General features: G+C 36.9%; 1 protein-coding gene across 1 annotated transcript in view; it reads left to right on the top strand.

The window, feature by feature from the left end:
* ARSK (arylsulfatase family member K) overlaps positions 1–27520 on the top strand; it is a 57310-nt gene that overhangs the window by 4695 nt on the left and 25095 nt on the right. Inside the window, exons 2-3 of the mRNA XM_003920744.4 lie at positions 4135–4264; positions 6022–6181. Of these exons, the coding sequence (XP_003920793.3) occupies positions 4135–4264; positions 6022–6181 (290 nt within the window). The remainder of the gene's footprint in view (positions 1–4134; positions 4265–6021; positions 6182–27520) is intronic.

Genomic DNA, 27520 nt, shown 5'->3' with positions numbered 1-27520 from the left:
AATTAGCCAGGTGTGATGGCACATGCCTATAATCCCAGCTACTCAGGAGGCTGAGGCAGGGGAATCACTTGAACCTGGGAGATGGAGGTTGTGGTGAGCTGAGATCTCACCATTGCACTCCAGCCTGGGCAACAAGAGCAAAACTCCATCTCAAAAAAAAAAAAAAAAAAAAAAAAGAGAAAGAGAAAAGAAAAGAAAAGAAAAAGAAAGAATCCAAAAATTAACCAGGCATGGTGGTGTCCCAGATACTCAAGAGGCTGAGGCAGGAGAATCACTTGAACCTAGGAGGTGGAAGTTGCAGTGAGCTGAGATTGTGCCACTGCGCTCCAGCCTTGGTGACAGGGTGAGACTCTGTCTCAAAAAAAAAAAAAAAAAAAAAAAAAAAAAAAAAAAAAAAAATTAAATAATTAAATAAGAGAAAACAAGCATTTCTTCTGGGGCATTAAAGGACATGGGCATCTTTCCATCCCCACTCCTACTCCTACCTCTGCTCCCTGCCACTGCACCTGTGTCAGTTTTAGTTTTGGTGAGGTTTCAGGAGTGGCGGGGGAGAGTAGGCACAGGAATGTATGCTACAGAGTCTAGTAAGGGTCTCATTCAGTCCGATGGACAGATCTGGGAAGAACACTGTAAGCAGTCTTGCCATGCTAACATGACAAATTAAAGTTATTGTTACATTCTTTGATTAGGATGATGCAATCAAATCTAAACTTCTCTGATTCTGCCTGGCTCGTAATGATAAGGAACCAAGTACAAGTCATAGTTCAGAAGGAGCAATCAAAATCACAAAATCTTATCTACCTAAAGACTCACCCATCCTAAGGGGAAAAAATGTGGGGACTTATGAGAATTAACTAACAAGAGCAGAACGCAGCAACTAGAGGCATTTGGTACCATTTCTATCACTTTTATACAGAAAGCCAATTAATGGGTCATTTTTATTTCTTAAATGCCCAATTTGTTTGAACCATAGGAATGGCCTTGAGAAAAATTGAAATGGGTAAAAGCCACTCTGCAAGATTTTCTCTCCCAACCAAATTTGACAGAACTGTGTTTTCACTTATAACTGGCTATCCATTGTAAACCACATTAACATACCATGAAAAACTTACTTTCTCTGTTTTTCATCAACCAGCTGTGTTAAGATCCCTTTCAGTTCAGAATTAACTATTCTATGGACCATTTCCCATTGATACCATCATCAGCAGTACTAGTACTAGCCTAGTTTTTAAATGATTCGTTGGTGCGTAAAAACTACACAAAGTTAAAAACCAAAACTTCTAGAAATTTTTAAAATATTTTCTCTAATAACATTTTGGTCTTCGTTTATATGAAGTGTTATTGATATTTTTGACATTGAAAATATGTATTTCATAATTGAAATATTTCCTAAGAACCTATTCAGATACACATTTCGCTACTGATATACTTAATCCAGTTTATTAAGCTTTACAAAACTATACTGTTGAATTTTTTAACTTAAATTTGTCTTCTTTTTTAAATTGAACAGATCTCTAGATTAATGATTCATTTTATTTCATTCACCAAATATTTGAATTCCCCTGCCTTATATATATCTCAGGCAGTAATCTTAACACAGATCACCTTTCACTGATGGAATTGTTGGGAATTTTCTCATGTGGGGCAGTTGCCCCCTCCTTTTCTGGTTATCTCTGCCACTCTATACTTTAAAGAGTCCTGCTTTCTAGCCTGCTTTTGATACAGATGATGTTCCTGTGCTTGTCATAGAAATGAGTCCAGAAGTCACTAATACTGATTTTAATCTGATACATTAGTTATTGATATGCTGCAGGAGCCATTTGCAATGGTAGTTACACCAATTTGAACCTAACCTGCAGGACCTGGAGTCTAAGTCCCAATATCTGAGTTATACAGCATCTTTAAGACAGTTCTACCTTGTGACCTCCTGCTCCATCCCCCAACCAGATAAGCTTGGGTGGCTGAGTTGTCTAGATTCTAAGCAGTGGCCACAAACTGTTATCTCCCCATGTCCAAAAGATTGTAAGCATGAGATATTTAGACATTTGGAATTTGTGAGGATAAATTTCTGATAATTCAAATTTAAGGGCTTAAAGAAATTCTCATGAGGGAGGGCTATGCACTTTTTTTTTTTTCTTTTTTCTGAGATGGAGTCTCAACTCTGTCCCTCATGCTGGACTGCAGTGGCGCCATCTCAGCTCACTGCAACTTCTGCTTCCCAGATTCAAATGATTATCCTGCCTCAGCCTCCCAAGTAGCTGGGATCACAGGCACCCACCACCACGCCTGGCAAATTTTTGTATTTTTAGTAGAGATGAGGTTTCACCATGTTGGCCAGGCTGGCCTTGAACTCCTGACTTTAGGTTATCCACCCGCCTCAGCCTCCCGAAGTGCTGAGATTACAGGCGTGAGCCACTGCACCTGGCCACTATGCACTTGTGTCTTTGGCTTTATAGCTCATCATTGAGGAGATCAGTAATTATCTGCTTAGCACTCAATGATTACTCTTGCTAGAAGTGGAAATTTATTTTGACATAAAACATGCATCATTTTCCCATCTTAAAAAAGAACTGACTTTAATCCCACATTTTCTTCCAGCTAACACATCATTCTCTAATATCCATCCCCTTTTTCTGTTTTGCTTTGCAAAATAACTTCTTAGAAGAGCTTGCTTTCTTCCCCCTGCTGCCTCCCTTTCTTGCCTCCCATTCCTTCCCCTTTCCAGTTTAGCTGTTCATCTTTACCACCCATTGAAAGTGCTCTTGTCAAGGTCACCAGCTGTCTTCATATGGCCAATTCCAAATGAAGCATTTTCTGGCCTCATTTCAGGTGCATTCTCAACAGAGCAGATGTCACCTCTTTCTTGGCACAGTCTTCTCTCAGCTGGCATGGCACTCGGTCTCCTCACATTTTCCTCCATTGGCCATTCTTTCTCAATTTCCCATGCTGCTTTCCCCTCGTAGATTCCTTCACAGCTTCCTCTAGACCCCTTTCTTTCCTTTCCTTTCCCTCTCTTCCTAAAAGGTTTTATTTAGTGTCACAGTTTTCAAAACCGTGAATAAGCTAAATGCTCCCAAGTTTTATTTCACCAAGATAGACTTTTCTGAACTCCAGATTCCTGTCTGTATCCAACAGCCTGCCTTATATCTCTATTTGGAAATCTCAGATATCTCAAGGATTTAGATATATTCCATATTTTGGGTTGGCTCATGTTTTAAACTGGGATTTATTTATTATGTTGAAACCATATAATAGATAAAACTCCAGGTCTGGAATATTCTTTTTCTGTCTTTGCTCTTTACCAAGGTGAATTTTTCAATTCCTAGTTCATCTCCAAAATACGTATCTCCAGCCCAAACATTTCCTAATCTTCAGACTCATTTATCAAGCTGACTAATTTTTTTGTAGAAACAGGGTCTCGCATGTTGCCCAGGCCGGTTTCTAACTCCTGAGCTCAAGCTGTCCTCCCACCTCTGCCTCCCAAAGTGCTGGGATTACAGGGATGGGCCACCACACTCTACCCCAGCTGCCTAATTGATATCACCACTTCCAATTCACAGATATCTCAAGCTTTGTATTTCTCTTAAATTTTTTGAATAGCTGGATCTTGCTCATTCTTTATGTCTCATACATCCCAGAGAAGGCTTCTCTGTCCGCACTGTCTAATGTAGGTCTCTCTTGTCCTTCTGTATCTCAGATTTTTTTTCAAATTGCACATCATAATTTGTAATTATTTGTGGTTTATTTGCCAATATACTTTTGCCTTTCCCACTAGACTGTAAGCTTCATGGGGGCAAGGACTCTGTTTTATTCACCATTGCATCCTCAGATTTTGCACAGTAACTGGCACATAGGTAAGTGTTAAGTAAATACATAGTTCATCATCCCCCAAAAGAACTTTCCAGGAAGTCCTTTATTTACTGTATTCAAATGAATCCAGGTGTAACAGTGCATTGAATTCTAGATATTTATGTACCAGATACTGAGAACACTCTCTGTACTTGTTCTGTTTTAATTTTTGAGGATTATTAAAATCATACTGAAGTCTTTTGCTATTGTAAATTTTATGGTTAAAGAAAATAATTTTCTTCTTTGGTAATGCAATCAGTGCTAATTAAATTTCTTTATTGCCAGGATGGAAGGTTAACATTTCATCCAGGAAGTCAGGTAGTGAAGCTTCCTTTTATCAACTTTATGAAGGCACGTGGGACTTCCTTTCTGAATGCCTACACAAACTCTCCAATCTGTTGCCCATCACGTGCAGGTAGGAAAATCCTTAATGTGAATGGGAGAAATTGTCTACACACTGAAAATGTATTCACAATTTAAAAGATTATACCTAAAAGTAGAATAGTTTGTTATATTTGGCCTCATTAAAACTTCTTGAATATAAAATATGTACATTTTAAGGTATATTTTGGCTGTGGGGGTTGTTCAAATTGTAATGAATTTTTCAAGAGTAGGAATTTTTATCATTTAGATTGGTGTCTAGTTCATGTATTACTGTTTCATTTCCTTTTGACTGGGAATTAACAATCTTTTTTCTATCCATGAAAATGAGGGAGTACTTGTATTTCCTAGAAGAGTTCTGTTTCCAGGGAAATTTTTCAGGAACAATATAGGTAATTGGGAGGACTTTTATGAACATTAGCGTATGCCATAAAGTATTACAACTTATATTCAGATTTACCTGAATTTTTTCTTATTTCAGATTACATACTTTGCCTCTTTCTTTCAGTCTCAATTCACTTTTATCTTAGATAGTTCACTTTTATTATAATAATTTAACAAATAGGCATAGTTTTATTGGCAGAATGTCAATGACATGAAGTCATGAATCATTAACAAATAGGAAAAACTGCCATTTTTATAAATTTATCTATCGTATGATAGTTGTTTTCCTTTTCCCCTGTTTTCTGGTTTATGATTGCTGCCTTGGAATCCATAAACTCAGTGATTTGGTTTGTCTGTAAATGAGGTGATTTTCTCTGTGATTTGAGTTACAACTTTTTTCACCTATAATTTCAAGACTATCAACTATATTACTACCAGTGATTAAAAAGGAAATTAAACTATATTGTAAATGACATTTCAATAATGAAGGCCCAGGCATATTAAAAAACAGTTTTGCTAACTGTAAAGTAGAATGAGCAGTGGACTTGGGTAAGACGATGACCTGGATGCTAATCCTCAATGTACTATGTCAAGCAAGTCACACAGTCTTCTTATCTGCAAATTGCTGTGTGTACTCTGTACCTCACAGGGTTGTTCTGAGCATCACATTAAATAATGAGAAAGTGGCCAATGAACTCTAGAGGTCTCAAAAATGTTCAGTGTTGTTTTTCCTGGAAGAAGTATATTCTGAAGAATAAACACAACAAGGTTAAATAAGTTTATCAAAGGCTACTCAGTAACTGGTGTTATTGGGATTCAAACCCAGGGAATCCCCTATTTCACCTCTCAGAAAACATCTTGCTAGATGAAAAGAGAAAGCTGACTCTGTCTATTTATGTACACATAATGGGAAAAGGAAAAAAAGTATTTATTGAATAAACAATCATAGCCGTAGAAAATGAGAGATGAGGCATAGCACACTTAGAGTTTTTGTGGAAAGCCAGCAAAAGGACAGGGAATAAGGGAAGATCGAGGATATTGAGGAAATGAGATCTATACTTCAATTGACTGATTTAGAAATGTAACCAATAAATACTTAGGGATTATTTTTATGATTGAAAGAGGCCTTTAGTCACACAGGCTTTATATTTAATTCCAGCTATATTTACCTTAAGTAACTTAACCTCTAAGCATTAGTCAACTCATCTGTGAAATGGAAATGGTAACTCCCCACAGAGTATCCATCTGATAAAATGAGATAACAGTTGGGAATGTTTGGTAAAGCACCTAATCTGGGTACATCTCATTGCAGAGCACTAGTGGACTGCTCTCTCAGAGTAATTGTCTTAACAGTCAAATTGTTAAGCTTCACCTTAATCCCAATTCCTTTTTTTTTTTTTTTCTCAGCAATGTGGAGTGGTCTCTTCACACACTTAACAGAATCTTGGAATAATTTTAAGGGTCTAGATCCCAATTATACAACATGGATGGATGTCATGGAGAGGCATGGCTACCGAACACAGAAATTTGGGAAACTAGACTATACTTCAGGACATCACTCCATCAGGTAAAAATAAAACAAAAATAGTCTTCATGAACTTCCCTCTGCCATAGTGTATGCATGTACTCTTTTTGACTTTAATTTTGTAATTTTTCCACTAAGGTGAAAGTAAATCTCTTAATCCCTTGATTGTGTTAATTAGGCTGAAATTTTAGCTTTCTTTGATCTTCCTGAAACATTATAATTGCTAATAAACTAGTGATTTTGTTTTCCTTAAACATTAAAGTCTACAGTGTTTGTAAAGTTGTTTAGCCCGTGCTTTATTTTCATTGAATTTCCTTTATATAATGGCTACTGTATTATTAATTTTAAAATCTGTATTTAAAACCACAGCCTTCTTGCTATTTTCCTTGGTCAGTTCCCTCCAACTTAAGTCTATTGTAACCTTTATTTTCTTTCATTTTACTAAGTCCTCAAAAACCAGGCAGCCAAGCATAGTGGTTAAGAGCAGAGGTCAAGAATCAGACTGCCTACTTTTGAATTATAGTTTCTGTTTATTACTAGCATTGTAGTAGCCTGATCTTGGACACATTGTCTAGATGTAGACACTGTAATTTCTTTGCTGTGAGGATTAAATGTATCACTAAGTTCAGAAAAGAGCTAACTTCGGAGGCCTGAGACTGCCATACCTAGAAAGGCCTGCTTGCAAGGTTGGCCCTTGTCTGGCATCTGGGAACTTAGACTTCAGGAGTATTCCTACTATTCCTTAACTGATAAGAGTGGCCTATTATGTGCCTGGAGCATTTATATAATGTGGCTTATGCCAATTACCAGCTTTCCTTCCAGGAGTCTGGAATTTTGGCCTGTGCTAAGCAGAGGGTGCTTATGTAGTCAGCACCCCCGCCAAAAAAACCTGGGTTCTGATTCTCTAATGAGCAGAAACAACACTTCACATGTGTTGTCACAATTTGACGGTGGGAGAATTATGTCCTCTGCGACTCCATCTGGAAGCTTGTGCCTCATTTCCTCCAAACTTTGTCTTAAGCACCTTTTTCCTGATTTCACTGTGTATCTTTTTATGTAATAAATTATTGCCATGAGTGCAGCTATATTCTGAGTCCTGCAATTCCTCCTACTGAACTTGGGTGTGATCTTGGAATCCTCCAACACTTGTGACCCCCAGCACATATTAGGGATTAGAGTGCCTCTTTCTTACCCAGGCAAATGCTAATTGAAGGTTATTGGTAATGATTGTTGTGATGGTGACAATACTAATGATGATGATAAATAATAAGAAAAAATTAAGGTAACAAAAATAGTGATGAATGTAGTGGGTTGAATAATGTTCCCCCAAATTTCATGACCACCTAGAAAGAACTCCAGAATGTGGCCTTATTGGAAAATAGACCCTGTTTGCAGATGTAATTAGTAAGGATCTCCAGATGAAATCATGACTGCTGTCGTTATAAGGAGAGGAACAGGACATAGGCACACATAGAAGAAGACAATGGGAAGACAGAGGCAGAGACAGTAGTGATGCAGGTGCAAGCCAAAGAAGGAGAGATGCCAGGAGTCACCATAAGTTAGGAAGAGGCAAGGAAAAATTCTGCCAGAGCCTTCGGAGACTCCTTGATTTTAGACTTACAGCTTCCAGAACTGCAGGAGAACAGATTCCTGTTGTTTTAAGCCACACAGTTTGTAATAATTTATTCTGACAGTTCTAGGAAATGAATACAGTGAGCTTTGGGTAAACAGACACTAAAATAATCTAGTATAATCTGAACATTAATGTTGCTCTCCCGGTTACTGTTAAATTTCTTTCCTTTTCTGTCCTCCAAAATCTGAAAGAAAGCAGTACGGGACATGCAGAAGCCATCCTGACATCCCTATTCTTTACTCTGTCTTCTAATGCATTGCCAAATGTCAGTTTTACTTCTGACTTATTTCTCCAATTTATTCACATCTCACCATCTCCACCAAGCTACTCTCAACTCTTGCCTAGGCTATTAAAATGGACTTCTACCTGGACTCTGCTTACTGTATTTCTATAGGCAGCCAGAATGATCTTTCTTAAATGTATGTCTGATTACATGACACACTTGTTTAAAATCCTTCAGTGGTTTCTCTCTGCAGGTTAGTGAAAATCTCAAATCTACAACATAATTTATGAGACCCTACATGATCTAGCCCCTGCCTACCCCCAGTATCATTTCACATCACTCTCTCCATCCCTCGGTATGTAGTATGTACCTGGTCTTTTAAAATTTTCCTTAACATGCGTTTTGTTACTTCTAGACTATCGTACGAGCTAGTTTCTCTGTGCAAAATCCTGTTCCCCTACTCTGCCCTGCTAATATCAGAAAGAAAGGGCAGGAGAAAAGGTACCTATAGGAGGAGGAGCACAGGCTTTGTCTGTCAGAGCAATCAGATGCCCAGCTTCCCTGCTTAGCAGCCTTGTAACCTTGGGCAAGTTATTTGATATTGAGTGTCAATGTTCTGTAAGAATTATTGGACAAGTTACTTGGCATTAAGTGTCAGTGTTCTGTAAGAATTGATGATACGTACCTCATTGGATGACTGTGTTTTATATGAGTTAAAAGATACTATGTAAGGATTAAGTGGAATAATATAAAATATTTAGCAGTGCCTGGCACAGAGTAAGCATTTACTCAATGGAAAGATTATTATTATGAAAATGGCTTAACCAGAATTGCAGTCTAACATTTATATAACCATCTTTTTTTTTTTTTTTTTTTTGAGATGGAGTCTTGCTCTGTTGTCCAGGCTGGTGTATAATGGCAGAATCTCAGCTCACTGCCACCTCTGCCTCTCAGGTTCAAGCGATTCTCCTGCCTCAGCCTCCCGAGTAGCTGGGATTACAGGAGTGTGCCACCACACCTAGCTAATTTTTGTATTTTTAGTAGAGACGGCATTTCACCATGTTGGTTAGGCTGGTCCCGAACCCCTGACCTTGTGATCTGCCTGCCTTGGCCTCCTCGGCCTCCCAAAGTGCTGGAATTACAGGTGTGAGCCACCATGCCCAGCCATAACCATCATTTTTTTAAAGTGTTTTGCATTGCTAGTTACCTGATGGAGTTTCACAAATTTCTCTTTAAAATCTTTCTCCTTTTAGGAATGTAAGCCCAATCTAAAGTAAGATAATAACTTATCTTGTTTATTGTTTATAATAAAAATTATCTAGGATTCAATGCCATATATTCCCTGTAACTTTTATTCTTATATGTGACATGATTAAAATATGACCCAACTTTTATTCTACAGCAGGATAATTATCCATGGAGAGCAAGGACTTTAATCTCTCTTTCTCTGCTTTATTCCCATTTGCCAGCATAGTACCAGTACATTGTAGGTTCACAATTAAATTTTTGATGAATGAATGAATGAAAAAGTTATTTTGAAGTACCTACAGTTTATTACTTGAGAAACATTGATATTCTGTGTAACACAGAATCATATCACTTGTTCATTATCATTTTGTATATATCTGCAACTAACATGATATCCTAAGTTTTTTTAACTTTTAAAATATTAATATTTAGAAGTTCTTTCTTTGTCACATGGAATTCTAAAATCAGTAGAGGAAAAAAACCGCTTAGATGTTGATATTTTGGGGATGTCAAAGATGGTTTTCAGGGCAGTACTTGCTTAAAGCATATTTTCTTGTACTCACACTCTCATCAGAGCTTAGGAAATTGAAATAAGCCACCAGGAATATTTTTATGAGTGCTGTATATACCCACACAGATATTTGGCTGACAAATAGGTTAAGGTTGCTGCTAATATCATGTCTGACGGTTATATGAATTATAGCACATTATTTTTCAGTGCAAACTTAAAAACAGGTCTCAGAGCAAAACATGGTCTCTCAACATCAAATTTCATAAATAGGGGCATTCGGTGTTGTTGATAGATAGACTTTCAAAATCAAAATGTAAGTTATTATAATTCTTTATTACTGAAACTGGCCATTTTTTAACTTGCTTTTATTTTCAGCCAGAATTATAGGTTTCTTTATTATTATAATACTTTCATCTGTCTTTTTTGGGTACCAGTGATGCTACCAATTTAGGAACAGTAATCCAATTAAGTGTCCCTTATTATGTATAACATACCACACCATACTAGGATCTCTATGGGCTGCACAGTTGTTTCATCTGTACAGTTGTTAAAGAGATACAGGTAGTATTACTCATAAAGATGCCATTTGCTGATGATAAAACCTTGGGCAGTAATTCATCTACTTAGAATCCCGGTTTAGTCTAATGAGCTTTCACTAGATGACTTCAAAAGTTCTTCTGCTCTGAAATTATATAACTTCAATGGAGTACAGTTAAGTGGTTTATAAATTTCTGATACTCATCTGTCCCTTACGTTATATGTATTGTGTTATAACAGATTTAAATTCAAATTTGCTATGTCTTCTTACCAATCGAAAGAAAACATTTACATTTAATTCATAGGGTATTTTGATTATTTTTGCTTTCCTATATATTCCTGATATCTAAAATAATGGTTTTCAACTGAGGGCAGTCACTCTCCCTGCCATACCCCTCCACCTCCACCCCTTGGTACCAAGAGGACATTTGACAATGTCTGGAGACATTTTTGGTGTTAACACTGGGGTTATTTTGCTGGCATCTGGTTGGTAGAGGCCAGGGTTGTAGCTAAACAGTCTATAATGCACAAAACAGCCCCTTTTCTTACAAAAAATCATCAAGTCCAAAATGTTTTAAGTATAGAGATTGAGAAAACATCTAAAATGAAATGTTTTATGCTCATCAGCCTGAGTCTTAGGAATGTCACACTTAAAATAATTGCCTACATTTTAAATATTGTTTATTCTTCCATATTCTGAGGGATCAGATCCACTTGACACTAGCACGTCAATTTTTTTAGAATTAAAAAAAAAACAAAGAAAATTTATAGAATTGTGTCTAGAAAGTGAATAGAATTAGGAGGTAATTTTATATAGAAAATTTTTAAAACTAAATTTCTAACATCAGTATAATACAAAATTTAATATTAAGTAGAATTTCTTAAGGTACTAAGACTGGAAGATGATCCTTATTTAAGTTACAAAAGTAGAATCAGGTATTTGTAATATCCTCTAAGCTAATATTTTTGAGCTAGCTACTATGTACCAGACTTTATTTGTAGATGATGCAAATACAATAGTAATCATAACACAAAATTCTCCAGTGTCATGGAACTTACATTCTAATGCTATAAGAAGAGAAATTAAGCAAGCTGTTGTGTTGTTTTTCCTAGAATCTGCCTTGTTGAAAATATAAAATCAAATCCTCTATCATTTCATCCTACCATTGCAATTATGCATGTTGTCTGCTCACGTAGGTTAATATTTTTCTAAGCCAAGTCAAAATAAGCAATATTTTTAATTGATATGGGTACATAATAAGTGTATATACTTAGGGAGTACAGGAGATATTTTGATACAGGTATATAATGTGTGATGAAAACATTAGGGTAAATGAAGTATGCATCCCCTCAAATCACTTGTCCTTTGTGTTACAAACAATCCAATTATACTCTTTTAGTCATTTTAAAATGCACAATTAAATGATTATTGACCATAGTCACCCTGTTTTATTTTCAAATATTAGCTCTTATTCATTCTGTATTTTTGTACCCATTAATCATTCCCACTGTCCCTACTCCAACTATTCTGCCCAGCCTTTGGTAAACCATCATTCTGCTGTCTGTCTAAGTTCAATTGTTTAATTTTTAGCTCCCACAAATAAGTGAGAACACGTGAAGTTTGCTTTTCTGTGCCTGATTTATTTCACTTAACATAATGACCTCCAGTTCTATCCATGTTGTTGCAAAAGACTGAATCTTACTCTTTTTTGTAGCTGAATAGTACTCCATTGTGTATAAGTACCACATTTTCTTTACCCATTTGTCTATTAATGGACATTTTGGTTGCTTCCAAATCTTGGCTATTGTGACTAGTGCTGTAATCAACATGGAAGTGCAGATATCTCTTTGATATACAGATTTTCTTTCTCTTGGGTGTATATCTAACAGTGAGATTGCTGGATCATATGGCAGCTCTATTTTTAGTATTTTGAGGAACCTCCAGATTGTTCATCATAGTGGTTGTACTAATTTATATTAGTATAAATAAACAGTACACCAACAGTGTACGAAGGTTCCCTTTGCTCCACATCCTTGCCAGCATTTGTTATTGCCTGACTTTTGGATAAAAGCCATTTTAACTGAGATAGTATCTCATTATAGTTTTGATTTGCATTTCTCTAATGATCAGTGTTGATCATTAGAGATCATTAAACAGGTAAATATGAGCATCTTTTCATATACCTGTTTGCTATTTGTATGTCTTCTTTTAAGAAATGTCTGTTCAGATCTTTTGTCTGTTGTTTAATCAGATTATTAGATTTTTGTCCTTTAAAGTTGTTTGAGCTCCTTATATATTCTGATTATAAATATCTTGTCAAATGGATAGTTTTCAAATATTTTCTCCCATCTGTGGGTTGTGTCTTCACTTTTTTAATTGTTTCCCTTGTTGTGCAAAGCTTTTTAACTTGATGTGATCCCATTTGTCTATTTTTATTTAGTTGCCAGTGTTTGTAGGGTATTACTCAAGAAATAGTTGTCCAGATCAGTGTCCTAGAAAGTTTCCCCAATGTTTTCTTTTAGTTGTTTCATAGTTTGAGGTCTCAGATTTAAGTCTGTAATCCATTTTGACTTGATTTTTAATGTGGTAAGAGATAGGGATCTAGTTTCATTCTTCTGCATATGGATATCATTTTCCCAACACCATTTATTAAAGAGACTGTCCGTCCCCGAATGTATGCTCTTGGCACCTCTGTCGAAAATGAGTTCACCATAGGTATATGGAGTTGTTTCTGGGTTCTGTCTTTCATTGGTCTTATGTATCTGTTTTTATGCCAGTACCATGCTATTTTGGTTACTAAAGCTCTGTAGTATAATTTGAAGGCAGGTAATGTGATTCCTCCAATTTTGTTCTTTTTGCTCAGGACAGCTTGGGCTACTCTGGGTTTTGTTTTTGTTTTGTTTTTGTGGTTCCATATAAATTTTTGGATTTTTTTTTCTATTTTTATGCACAGTGTTATTGGTATTTCGATATGTATTGCATTGAATCTTTAGATTGCTTTCAGTAGTATGGACATTTTAACATTAATGATTTTTCCAATCCATGAATATAGAAATACAGAATTGCTTTTCAGTTTTTTGTGTCCTCTCAATTGCTTTCGTCAATCTTTAATAGTGTTTATTGTAGAGATCTTTTACTTCTTTAGTTAATTCCTAAGTACTTTTTTGTAGCTGTTACTTTCTTTATTTCTGAAGGGTTCCTTCATGGGATGGGACTACTTTCTTCATTTCTTTTTCAAATTGTTTGCTACTGGCATATAGAAATGCTACTGATCTTTGTATGTTAATTTCATGTCCTGCAACTTTACTAAACTTATCATCTCTAATAGCTTTTTGGTGGAGTCTTTAGGTTTTTCCAAATGAAAGAGCACATAATCTACAAACAAGAATAATTTGACTTCATACTTTTCCATTTGGATGCCCTTTATTTCTTTCTCTTGTCTGATTAGCTAGGATTCCCAGTACTATGTTGAGTAACAGTGGTGACAGTGGGCATTCTCCTTGTGTTCCAGATGATAGAGGAAGGCCTTTCAGTTTTTCTCATTCAATGTGATACTACTGTGGGTTTGTTGTATGTGTCTTTATGTGGAGGTATATTCCTTCTATACCCAGTATTTTTTGTTGTGGTGGGGGGATCATAAAGGGATGTTGAATTTTATTAAAAGCTTTTTCAGCATCAGTTGAAATGATCATGCGGTTTTTGTTCTTCACTTTGTTGATATGATGTATCACAGTGATTGATTTGCATATGTTGAACCATCCTTGCATCCCTGGGATCAAATCCTACTTGGTTATGATCAATGATCTTTTTAATCTGTTGTTGAATTCAGTTTGCTAGTATTTTGTTGAGGATTTTTGTGTCAATGTTCAACAGTGATATTCACTTGTAGTTTTCTTTTTTGAAGTATCTTTGTCTGGTTTTGGTATATGTATTGCATTGAATTTGATCTTGTAGAATGAGTTCAGAAGTATTCCCTTCTCCTCTATGTTTTTGGAATAGTTTGAGTAGCACTGGTGCTCATTCTTCTTTAAATGTTAGGTAAAATTCATCAGTAAGCCATTGGGTCCTGGATTTTTCTTTGCTGGGAGACTTTTTATTGTAGCTCTAATCTCATTACTTGTTATTGGGCTGTTCAGGTTTTGGATTTCTTTATAATTTAATCTTGGCAGGTTTTGTGTTTCTGGGAATTTATTACTTTTCATGTTTCCAATTTATTGACCTGTAGTTGCTCATAGTAGTATTTAATGATCTTTGATTTTTTTTTTCTGCAGTATCAGTTGTAATGCCTTTTTCATCTCTCATTTTATTAATTGGAGTCTTCTGTCTTTTTTTTTCTTAGTCTGGCTAAAAGTTTGCCCATTTGTTTATCTGTTTGTAAAGCCAACTTTTCATTTTGTTGATCTTTTGTATTTTTTTATTATTTTAATTTCATTTATTTCTTCTCTGATGTACATTATTTTTTTCTTCTACTAATTTTGGGTTTGGTTTGCTTTTGCTTTTCTAGTTCTTTAAAATGAATTATTAGGTTATTTTAAGTTTTTCTACTTTTTTGATGTAGGCACCCATAGCTATAAACTTCACTCTTAGTACTGTTTTTGTTGTATCCCCTAGATTTTGGTATGTTTTCTTCCTTCTTTCTTTTCTTTTCTTTACTTTTTTCTTTCTCTCTCTCTCTCTCTTTTTTTTTTTTTTTTTTTTTTTTTTGACAGACTCTCTCTGTGTCATCCAGGCTGGAATGTGGTGGCACAATCTCAGCTCACTGCAACCTCCACCTCTCAGGCTCAAGTGATTCTTGTGCCTGTAGTCCCAGCCTCACAAGTAGCTGGGACTACAGGCACACACCACCATGCCCAGCTAATTTTTGCATTTTTAGTAGAGGCAGGGTTTCACCATATTGGCTAGGCTGGCCTTGAACTCCTGACCTCAAGTGATCTGCCAGCCTTGGCCTCTCAGAGTGCTGGGATTACAGGTGTGAGCCACCTTGCCCAGCCTATTTGTTTCAAGAAATTTTTTAATTGCTTTCTTAATTTTTTCATTGATCCACTAGTTATTCAGGAGCATATTGCTTAATTTCCATGTGTTTGTATAGTTTCGCAAATTTCTCTTGTTGTTGATTTCTAGTTTTATTCCATTGTGGTCAGAGAAGATACTTGATATAATTTCAATATTTTTGAATGTTTTAAGGCTTGTTTTGTGACATAACATATGGTCTATCCTGAAGAATGATCCATGTCTTGAGAAGAATGTGTATTCTGCAGCTGTTGGGTGAAATGTTCTGTAAATACCTATTAGTTCTATTTGGTCTATAGTGCAGATGAAGTTCAATGTTTCTTTGTTGATTTTCTGTCTGGAAGATCTGTCCAAAGCTGAAAGTGGGTTGTTGAAGTCTCCAGATATTATTATATTGATGTCTATCTTTCTCTTTAACTCTAATAATATTTTCTCTATATGTCTAGGTACTCCACTGTTGGGTGCATATATATTTATAATTATTATATCGTCTTGCTGCATTGGCCCCTTTATCATTATATAATGAATTTCTTTTTCTCTTTTTATGGTTTTTATCTTGAAATCTATTTTTGTCTGCTATTTTTTGTTGTTGTTGTTTCCATTGGCATGGAATATCTTTTTCCAGCCCTTTATTTTCAGTTTATGTGTGACTGTATAGATGAAGTGTGTTTCTTTTAGGCAACACATCATTAGGTCTTTTTTTTTTTTTTAATCCTTTCAAATAGCTCCCTCTGTGGGTGTCAGCTGAGTCCTGCCTGGTGTTGCTTTCCACTGTGACAGGTAGCACTGAGTTCCAATGAAAGGTACCACAGTCAACTGTGCCCTCCTCCTGAGTGCACAGATTCTCTCTCGATGCCATGCAAGGGGTGGTGTGAGCCATTCAAGACTGTCTTTCCTACCCTCTTTAGCCCCTCTTTCAGTGATATAAAGTTAAAACCATATCCTGTGATTGCTTACCTGATTTTTGGATCTTATGAAGGTGCTTTTTTGTGTAAGTAATTGTTAAATTTGGTGTTCTAGGGAAGAAGATTGGTGGAGGCTTCTATTTGGCCATCTTGCTCTGCCTCCATCTCCACAATAGGCAATTTTTAATCCTCTGAAACAAATGAAAAACGAAGGCCTACTTCCAAAATAAGAGAACTGCTATGAGTAAACCTCAAGCACAAGCCTTTTGGCAAACAGCAAATGGAAGCAAATCACAGGCTGCTGACACTACTCTTCCTGACCTAACAGACCTCCAGATCAGCAGCAAAGGCTTTCTAAACAGAATGAGACTGATTAAGGGAATCAACAGAACTCAGAACAGTGACCATAGTACACCCTTCAGCCCCTCTTAATTCTGCAGCCTAATGAGTTAGCCCATGTTCATCTCATCTATATATATTATTTTATAGTCTAAGATCACATATACCTCTAGATCAGTTTTCTCCATACCGAAGAGGAATTTATTATTTTTCATATAATGAAGAAAGATTTTCATTGCTTCAGTTACTTTAGTATCTTTTTTAGAATTCTTCATCTTATTACGTTTATTTAAATTCAGTATTTAGAACAACATGCATTATTCTGGATGCACCCTCAGCATGATATTTTCTGACAGTGGAAGAATTTGCTTTCCTTTTTTTTAATCCAGAACCTTTACTTGTGATGACTAGGAAATTCTTGGCTGAAGCAGACTCATAGGTTATCTTTGGATTGCTGGCAACCATAACTCCTACATCAGTTTCTTGAAACACAAGTGATAGCTCTGAGCCTATAACCTCACTACAATTCTTGGATTTTTCCCATCTAATTAGTAAAGTTTATTATATTATGTTTAGCTGCCCATAATGAAGTTTATCTCCTTTTGCATATTACAATTGATAATAAAACATTGTGTTACAGCTTTATTGGCAAAGATTTTTTTCCTAATGGAATATATGTTCTCTTAATGGTAAATATTTTGAAACGAGTTCTTGCTCTTTCACCAGGCTGAAGTGCAGTGGTATGACCATACCTTACTACAGCATTATGCTCTTGGGCTCAAGCAATCCTCCCCCCTCAGCCTCCTGAATAAATGGTGTTACAGGTACAAGCCACCACACCCTGCAGTACTGTACATTTTTTAGAAGGTGAATTTTAAAATTAAAAGTATTTTAAATTTGATGGACTCCCATAGAAGTAGAATATCAGTAGGCTCAAATGAAGGACAGGAAGGAGAAACTTCTATACAAAGACATCCAAGTCAAAAAGAAATACCTGAGACTGGGGAATTTATAAAGAAAAGAGGTTCAATTGGCTCACAGTTCTGCAGGCTCTACAGAAAACATAGCAGCTTCTGCCTGGCTTCTGGAGAGACCTCAGGAAACTTACAATTATGGCAGAAGGCAAAGGGGAAGCAGGCATATCTTACAAGGCCAGATCAGGAGCAAGAGAGAGATGCGGGACGTACTACACACTTTAAACAACAAGATCTCATGACAACTCACTCACTATCATGAGAACAGCCCTGAGGGCATAGTGCTAAACCATTCATAAAAGATCTACCCCCATGAGCTAATTACCTCCCACTGTGCCCCACCTCCAACACCGGAGATTACAATTCAACATGAGATTTGGTGGGGACACATATCCAAACCATATCAGACTTGAATAACAAGTGAGGCGGTTGTTAGAAAATAACTTGCATGTTTCATTAAATAAGCTGGATTTGAATCTCCATAAAGTAAAAATACTGCTACTTACTAATAATAACCTTGGGATTGTTCTGCTGTATTCTTCTCATCCTTGAACATATTTTTTTGCCCTCTGATCAACTCTTATTATTTTAGGTAGACTTTTTGGAACCTATGTAATTTCTTGATTTATCTAATTTGCTATTCCTTAGAGGTTTCCCTGTTTTCCTCTAAGGAGTCTTCCCATCCTTCCAGTTGGCTCTTTTATTGACTACAGTCCTTTGCAGTTAGCAATAAAGAATCTGGCTTTTAGCACCTCTTTTTCTGGTATGTGGCTAGGGTGCAAAGTTTCAAAAGTAAAGCACTTACTGTATAAGGAATATATGAGAATTTTCATACTTCTCAGACTTCTTTTACAAGTCTAAAGAGCAATGTTAAAATATCTAAAAGTACATGGGTAAACTAGCATTTGTAATATTAAAAATGAATTAACAACCGCAAGTATACCTACCATACCCCACATTTAACTCAAGGAAGAACGGGATGTATTTTAAAAAGAAAACATTTTAAGTGAAAAAAATATTTCTCAAGCATATGAAATAATTAAAAATGATGTCTGTCAACAAAAGAAAAACAAAACTAATAGCATGTACAAAAACTCAAAAAAAGGAATATCTAATTCAGTATGACAGCAAATAATATAATAACCCAGAATAGTGGCTTACTTTCATAATTATAATCCTGTGTCACCGAATTTAAGACTTATCAAAAAAAAAAAAACCCGAAAACCTGGGCAATGCTAACCCAAATGGGTGTGCGCCTGTGCACGCACGTGTGTGTGTGTGTCTTAAAGAGAAAGCCTCATCTGTTAGAAAAATTCAACTTTCTTTTCTTTTTTTTTTTTTTTTTTGAGACAGAGTTTCACTCTTGCTGCCCAGGCCAGAGCGAATGGCACAATCTCAGCTTACTGCAACCTCCACCTTTCAGGTTCAAGTGATTCTCCTGCCTCAGCCTCCCAAGTAGCTCAGATTGCAGGCACCTGCCACCACACCTGGCTAATTTTTTTGTATTTTTAGTAGAGACAGTGTTTTGCCATGTTAGCCAGGCTGTTCTTGAACTCCTGACTTCAGGTGATCCACCCACCTCAGCCTTCCAAAGTGCTGGGATTACGGGCATGAACCACCATACCCAGCCAAATATTCAGCTTTATAAAATGATTGGTCCCACATGACTTTAGTGGAGTTAATTTTGTATCTGTGGCAAAAGATACTTCCTGCTTCAGACATACAGCTTTCATAAAACATTTTGGGATTCAAGTATGTATTTTCAAGAAATATTTATTTGTTACTATTTTTGTTAAAAGTTTATGAATATCTTAAGTATAAAATATTTAATAAATGTTTAAAAATTGTTTAGCTGAGAATTAAACAGATGTTTTTGTTTATTTGTTTTTGAGACATAGTCTCACTCTGTCATGGGATGGAGTGTGATGGCATGATCTCAGCTCACTGCAACCTCTACCTCCTGGGTTCAAGCAATTCTCCTGCCTCAAATTCCTGAATAGCTGGGACTACAGGCACGGGCTACCATGCCCAGCTAATTTTTGTATTTTCAGTAGAGACAGGGTTTCACCGTGTTGGCCAGGATGGTCTTGATTGTTTGACCTTGTGATCCGCCTATACGTACATATAATATTATGAAGGAATTAAAATTGGTAGAAAGTATTTAATGGCCTTGGACAAATAAAATATATGAAATTCAATAATTTTTTAAAAAATTATAAAACTAGGAACAACATCTTTTTAAAAAAAATACACATATATTTCACATACCAGATAAAAATGGGATACACCAAAATATTGCAGTGGTTATCACATAACAGTAGAATTAGTAATTCTGGGGGGTTTTTTGCTAATGTTTTTTGTAAATTTTCTATTTTTTTTTTTTTTTTTTTTTTTTTTGACGTGGAATCTTGCTCTGTCACCCAGGCTGGAGGGCAGTAGCACGATCTTGGCTCACTGCAACCTCCACCTCCTGCAGTCAAGGAATTCTCCTGCTTCATCCTCCCAAGTAGCTGGGATTACAGGCATGTGCTACCATGCCCAGTTAATTTTTGGATTTTTAGTAGATATGGAGTTTCGCCAACCATGCTGGTCAGGCTTGTCTCAAACTCCTGACCTCAAGTGATCCACCCACCTTGGCCTCCCAAAGTTCTGGGATAACAGGTGTGAGACACTGCACCCAGCATGTTTTCTGTAATTTTCTAATGAACTTTAAAAAAATTATTGGAGGCCGGGCGCGGTGGCTCAAGCCTGTAATTCCAGCACTTTGGGAGGCCGAGGCGGGTGGATCACGAGGTTGAGAGATCGAGACCAACCTGGTCAACATGGTGAAACCCCGTCTCTACTAAAAATACAAAAAATTAGCTGGGCATGGTGGCGTGTGCCTATAATCCCAGCTACTCAGGAGGCTGAGGCAGGAGAATTGCCTGAACCCAGGAGGCGGAGGTTGCGGTGAGCCGAGATCGCGCCATTGCACTCCAGCCTGGGTAACAAGAGCGAAACTCCGTCTCAAAAAAAAAAAAAAACAAAAAAACAAAAAAAAAAAAAATTATTGGAGAAGGAGAACTGGAGGAAAGATTATAGAGATAATAAATTCCTTCAAAACTAACTGAATCATAATTTCTCATGACCTTCAAGAGACATCTAATTTTGGCAATTTGAAGAGATTGAAGAATAGAATTTAGACTTTGTTTTAGAATTGGCCTAAAAATAAACCTGAATGTGACTGCTTCCAAAGACAAAACACTTTAATTTTTATAATCAGACATTATAGAGGTTTGAATTCCTATAGAAACACAACAGATACTATGTACCTATGTAAAATTTTTAAAACTAATGAGCAGTTGTAGGTAATGTAGGCCTACCTGAGCAAGCTGAATATTGAGAAGTTGATTGAACATTTAGCTTATGAAATATCCATAAGTTTGAATTATTGAAAATTAGTTTCTTTAGTTGCAAAAAAGATCTCCAATTGAAATTCTTATAATGTCTATTTGTAGTCTGAGATCATGTGTAACCCCATTTGACTAAAGTGAGTTTTTCTTAAAATTTTCACATTACACCTCATGCTTTCTTTCTTTCTTCTTTTTTTTTTTTTTGAGATGGAATTTTACTCTTCTTGGCCAGGCTGGCATGCAGTGTGCAGTTTCAGCTCACAATAACCTCTGCTTCTCAGGTAGCTGGGATTACAGGAGTGCACCACTACACCCAGCTCATTTTGTGCTTTTAGTGGAGACGCAGTTTCTCCATGTTGGCCAGGCTGCTCTCAAACTCCTGACCTCAGGTGATTCTCCCACCTCAGCCTCCCAGAGTGCTGGGATTACAGGTATGAGCCACCACACCTGGCCTACTTTGTTATGTGTGAAAACTCTGGTTTGAATGTAGCCTTGGCTGGGAGTGGTAGCTCACACCTGTAATCCTAGCACTTTGGGAGGCTGAGGCGGGGGATCACTTAAGGTCAGTACCATCATGGTCTGGTTGAGGTTGGTCAGCCTGGCCAACATGGAGAAACCACACCTCTACTAAAAATATAAAAATTAGCCAGGTTTGGTGGCATTTGCCTATAATCCCAGTTAGTCAGGAGGCTGAGGCAGGAGAATCACTCGTACCCGGGAGGCAGAGGTTTCAGTGAGCTGAGACTGCACCACTGCACTCCAGCCTGGATGACAGAAGTGAGACTGTCTCTTAAAAAGAAAAAAAAAAAAAATCAGTCTTTTCAGATTCTGAAAGTATGGGTTGTATGGGTTTTATAAATCCAAATTCTTTCCCTTTCCCTTTTATAGAGTCTAAAATTGCCTTTTTCACTAGAGAAAATGGCAAACCCATTTTGGTGTAGTAGTATCTTGTAGTACGTACTTGTAAGTATCAGGACTCATAGGAAATGGAGGAGTGTGACAGCAAAACTGTCCCAGATGATACATAAACTCGCTGGGGCCCAGTGCGGTGGCTCATGACTGTAATCCCAGCACTTTGGGAGGCCAAGGCAGGTAGATCACCTGACGTCAGGAGTTCAAGACTAGCCTGGCCAAAATGGTAAAACCATTTTGGTCTCTACTGAAAATACAAAAAAATCAGCTGGATGTAGTGGCATGTGCCGATAATCCCAGCTACTCAAAAGGCTAAGGCAGGAGAATCACTTGTACCTGGGAGGCGGAGGTTGCAGTGAGCCGAGATTGCACCATTGTACTCCAGCCTGATCAAAAAGAGCAAAACTCTGTCTCAAAAAAAAAAAAAAAAAGAGTTGCTGGATCCCCCAAAGCTTAGCACTTTCTATCCTTAGTCTGACCTTGTTTCTGTAAATTGATTTTTTTTTTTAGCAATTTTGGATTAACTTCTTGGAGAATGTAACAACAAAATACTGATTAACTTCAAAATGCAAAAATATGAACTTTTCTGCCTTTTTTGAATAATAGCTTTGTGCTGACATTTCATTATACCTTTGACAAAAATGTCAAAATTTCTAAGGTAGTGTTAGTATTAGAAACTACCCATCAAGATCCCTGGTTACCAGCTACTGAACCCCAGGCTAACTTAAACAGAAAATGAATTTTTTTAAAAAAACTTACCAGGTAACTGAGAATGAATAGCAGTACTAAAGAGCTAGACTCAGAAAACAAGAATCAGCTGTCTGGTAGTACACCAAAGTTATGCCATAGAAACAGCTTGACCAGGACACTACTGGTTGTGGTACTGCTGCCATAATTAATCTCTAGCTAGCTCTATCTTTGTAGCATTCCTCAAGATTTAGAATTTCAGTCCTAAGTATCAATTTGACCAAGCCTAGCTCAGTTGCCTACTCTCTAGATGCCTGGGGTCATGGAATGAGAGCTTATCACTCCATCATTCCTGCTTCAGCTTCTGGAGTGGGAGACGGCATCTCCCCACTGCTAAAAACCCACACAATAGGGAATTCCCCCGAAAAGCAGATGGTTTTGAACAAAATGTGACATTCACCGTGGCCATCTTAGAAGCACCATGCCCAATAACTCACTGAGCTAACTGGCAAAGGTTTAGTTATGTAACAGCTTTTACATAATTCAGACATGATTATCATCCATGCCCACATTACCATGACAGTTGACTAATGTGAAATGTGTTAACTGGGTTTCCTTGATTCAGGTGACCTGGAGAATAATGACAGCTGTGATTTATCAGGCTCTTGCTAGTGAGGCACTACAATGGGTTTAAGAGAGTATTTCCAGAAGAGTCCTAGGCTTTGTAAGTCATATACTTGGAAACATAGACTGAATGTTTAACATCATGTAGCAGGCAAAGGGAAATTTGACAAATTTATCAAAAAATTAATTATGACACTAACAGCCCCAAAATTAGGTTTATTCACAGTAAAATCATTTTAAGTACTTATAAGCATGATTGACATAAGTGTATACTTTTCATGCGTTCTATTCTGAGACTTAAAAATTGACTGAGATTTGCACTTAGTACTCTCAAATCGTGATTATTTTTATTAAATTTTTTGGCCTGGGACCGGTTGCGGTAGGTAATGCCTGTAACCCCAGCACTTCGGGAGGCCTACATGGGCAGATTACTTGAGTTCAGGAGTTCAAAACCAGCCTGGCCAACATGGTGAAACCCTATCTCTACTAAAATTACAAATTAGCCAGATGCAGTGGCAGATGTCTGTAGTCCCAGCTACAAGGGAGGCTGTTGCACAAGAATTGCTTAAACTGGGAGGTGGAAGTTGCAGTGAGCCAAGATCGCAGTATGGTATTGCACTCCAGCCTAGGCGACAGAGAAAGACCCTGTCTCAAAAAAAATGTTTTTGATTGGGAGGATAGTCACTTGAGTCCACCTATGTAAGACTGGAGGTTGTGCTGGGTAGGGAAGACGTGATCATAATATAAGGATTTGCATGCAATGAAAGGGGATTTTGATTACTACCAAAAACAGAAGCTATAGTTACACTAGTCTCAACTTGTAGAACTGGGGAGTCATTCCGAATCCAGCACAGCTTTTACCTCAGTAGCAGGCATTAAAGGAACTTTATTCTAGTTCTCTGTTACCAACATGACTCATGACTTCTGCTTCTCTGCTCTGGGTCTTCTCAGCTATATCACTTCCAATCCTGACTTTGACCTGCCGGAACCTTTTTGGCTCAAGTTTCATCTCCTTGACTCTTTCTCTACCTCATAGCTGCGTCTTAAAAACCACCAGTTACTGGATTATTTTCTTTCTAAATTTAAATTCTGTAAATAGGGATAATAGGTCTAACTTACATGTCATGCAAGACTCCATCGTAAGTACTGACCATGGTAAGTGCTAGTGCTTAGGTTAGGTGCCCACACCCGGCCACTCGACAGGCTTGAAAAGGAGTTAAATCCTACATAATGTGGCCAGCTAGGTCACTCCTTCAGCAAGAGCTACGGATATGGTGGTGTGTCAGCTACAATGAGTGCTTAGTAAATTCTGTTAACAACAGATTACCTGGGCATAACCCACCCACTCTGTTTTTTTCAGATTTGATGGCATCTTGTCTATAACCCACCCACTCTATTTTTTCAGATTTTTTTCAGGCATTTTGTTTGGGTTACATTTTCTGTTTAATATTGAAAAACAAAGGTTTACAAAAATTGTAAACATTATAATCAAGTTGGTATGTTAAATTACTTTAAAAAATAAGAAAAATCATCCCCTTTTGGATGGAAAATGGTGAATGTGATCTAAACCATTGCTAGAGTCATAGCTGAAGTATTTTTTTACAGTTGTTTTTTCCATAAAGTGGCATTTGGCATTTATTTTTTAAAGTTCGATAGTAGGAGGGTTTATGTGTGAGTGGATATAAGGTGCAAATACCTATTTGTTAGCTTAGCAAGTCACATTAAGCACCTGCCTGGCCAATGTCTTGCATGTGATAGGTATTCATTGTTTCTTTAATTGAATCAAAAAGTTCCCTTTGTTTAAGCTCAGATTACAGTAAACATGTATACTCTGTCAAGGTCTATAGTCATTGTCACCTAGGAATTCAAAGTTGTAAATATGAGTGCTTCCACAATGATGAATTTACCAGCAAACTAGCAAATGGCTAGGTGAGATTTCACAAGATGAAATCCCTGAATACTCACCTCCACACACACATGCAAACAAAAGTTTTCTTTGAAATATATTTACTACTATTATCATATAACCAATATAATTTGTGATGTAATTAATAATACTGTTTAGTAGACAACAATTGGTGATTTTCATTCTATTTACAAAGAAATTCATGAATAAGAAAAGATTAAGGGGCATCAGCTACTGTAATTTTACCAAAAAATGAAATGGTTGGAATTAATAAAACTAATAAATGTAAAAGCCTACATATATTGAGCATTTAAGTAATTTATATTGAAAAATGATGTTCCAACCTGCATTTGCCAGGATAGATGTGACTCATTCAACTAAAACAGACTTTTGTTGTTGTTTTGTTTTGTTTTTATTTTTTACATTAAATGTTTATTGCTCATTGATCTTGAATCAGCTATTAAGATTTTGGCTTAGCTAGGTTCACTTGCATTTCTATACTTGGCTGGCTGTTAGCTGATCAAAGCTGGCCTCAGCTAAAAGGAATGGGGCAATTTGAATCTTCTCTGTCTCTCATCTTCCAGCAGGCTAGCCAAGGTATATTCTCAAGTTGAGGGCAGTGGTGCAGGAGCACAAGAGAAAACACACAGGTCTCTCAAGATGTAGTCTTAGAGGACAAATATGTTACTCAGTGTGTCGGTCAAAGCAAGTCACATGAGGTAGAGAAAGATACCTATTTTTTGGGGAGCCATTCCAGTGTCACATGGCAAAAGGTATAGGTGAAAGGAGGGTGAATGATGGAAGCATTACTAAATCTACAGGTTACCTAACAGGTTAGAGATAGAAAAAAGACAGACCCAGGCCTCTTGTTCCACTTCTACACAAATGCCTTTTACATCATTTCTAGAGAATAACAATTTGAAACAGATTGGTGTTTTTTTGAGTGATCATATGTAATGAAGATGGATGACAGCCTTGTAAATCCTTTTAAAAATCATGTGTGTCTCTCTCTAATTTGAGAGAAGAGCTTTTTTTTTAGAGATGAGGTCTCACTTTGTCTCCTCGGCTGGAGTAAAGTAGCAGGCTCGTAGCTCACTGCAGCCTCAAACTCTGGAGCATAAGTGATCCTCCCTGCTCAGCCTCCCAAGTAGCTAGGACTATAGGCACATACTATCATGCTACCATGCCCAACTAAATTTATTTATTTATTTATTTATTTATTTATTTGGAGAGACAAGATCTCACTATGTTGCGCTGGCTGGTCTCAAACTCATGGACTCAAGTAATCCTCCCACCTCAGCTTCCCAAAGCCCTGGGATTACAGGTGTGAGCCACCACACCAAGTCCAGAAAAGAGCATTTAATGGGAATGAATATAGATTCCTTTTTCTCTTACAGAATTTATTATGTAGATGCAGAAATTTGCAAGGGCATTTTTCAGAATCATCGTTTTTCCAGTGTTTTGTTTGTGAGACTTAACAGAAACACATTACCTGCTACAATCCCATCAAGAACAATGAGAAAAAGAGAGAGATCACCGAACTCTAAGTCTGAGATATTAGTCATGTTCAGTAGACTTTTAAGAAGCTGAAGGTTTATGTTTAGGCTCCTACTTCATGCTGAAAGAAAACTGTCACGTTCTCATCATCAATTGTAATGTATAGTTTTTCAAATATAATGTTACTATGTAAACTAATCCTTTGCTGCCTGTAAACTGATTGTATCCAATGTTTTAGCAGAATTTGGCACACTGGCACAGAAAACCCACACAGTAATGGCAAATATACAAATTTATGTAGTAATTACTTGATAATGTGTTAAGTAGTTTTATTTTTCATTTGTATTAGTGAGAAGTTTCTTGTTAAAAATAACTAATTAAACTGTTGATTGTTGGATAGTATATTTGGCTATCACCTGTTTTCTGGAACTGAACCAAGGTAGAATAATTCTGTTTATAGGCTACTATGGAAGCTTCATTTTAATTACCCTGTCTAAAATTTGAAGGTTTTTGCAGAAAAAAATTCTTAAACTGTGAATCTCAAAACTTAATATACATACAGATGACTTGGGCATCTTATTATATGCCCTTTGTGATTCAGTGAATCTAGGATGGTGTATTAGTTTGTGCTCATGCTGCTGATAAAGACATACCCAAGACTGGGTAATTTATAAAGAAAAGGAGATTTAATGGACTCACAGTTCCACATGACTTGGGAGGCCTCACAGTCATGGTGGAAGGTGAAAGGCATGTCTTACCTGGTGGCAGGCAAGAGAGAATGAAAATCAAGCGAAAGGGGATGTAAAACCATCAAATTTCATGGGACTTGTTCACTACCAGGAGAACAGTATGGGGGAAACTGCTCCCATGATTCAATTATGATGATTCCCACAAGGTCCCTCCCATAACATGTGGGCATTATGGGAGCTCCCAGGAGCTGATGCTACTGGTCCATGGACCACACTTTGAAGTAGCAAGTATA

Source organism: Saimiri boliviensis, chromosome 1, assembly GCF_048565385.1.
Source record: "Saimiri boliviensis isolate mSaiBol1 chromosome 1, mSaiBol1.pri, whole genome shotgun sequence".
NCBI lineage: Eukaryota > Metazoa > Chordata > Mammalia > Primates > Cebidae > Saimiri > Saimiri boliviensis.
Note: the sequence above shows the minus strand (reverse complement) of the source record. Positions and strands in the feature narration are given on the sequence as shown.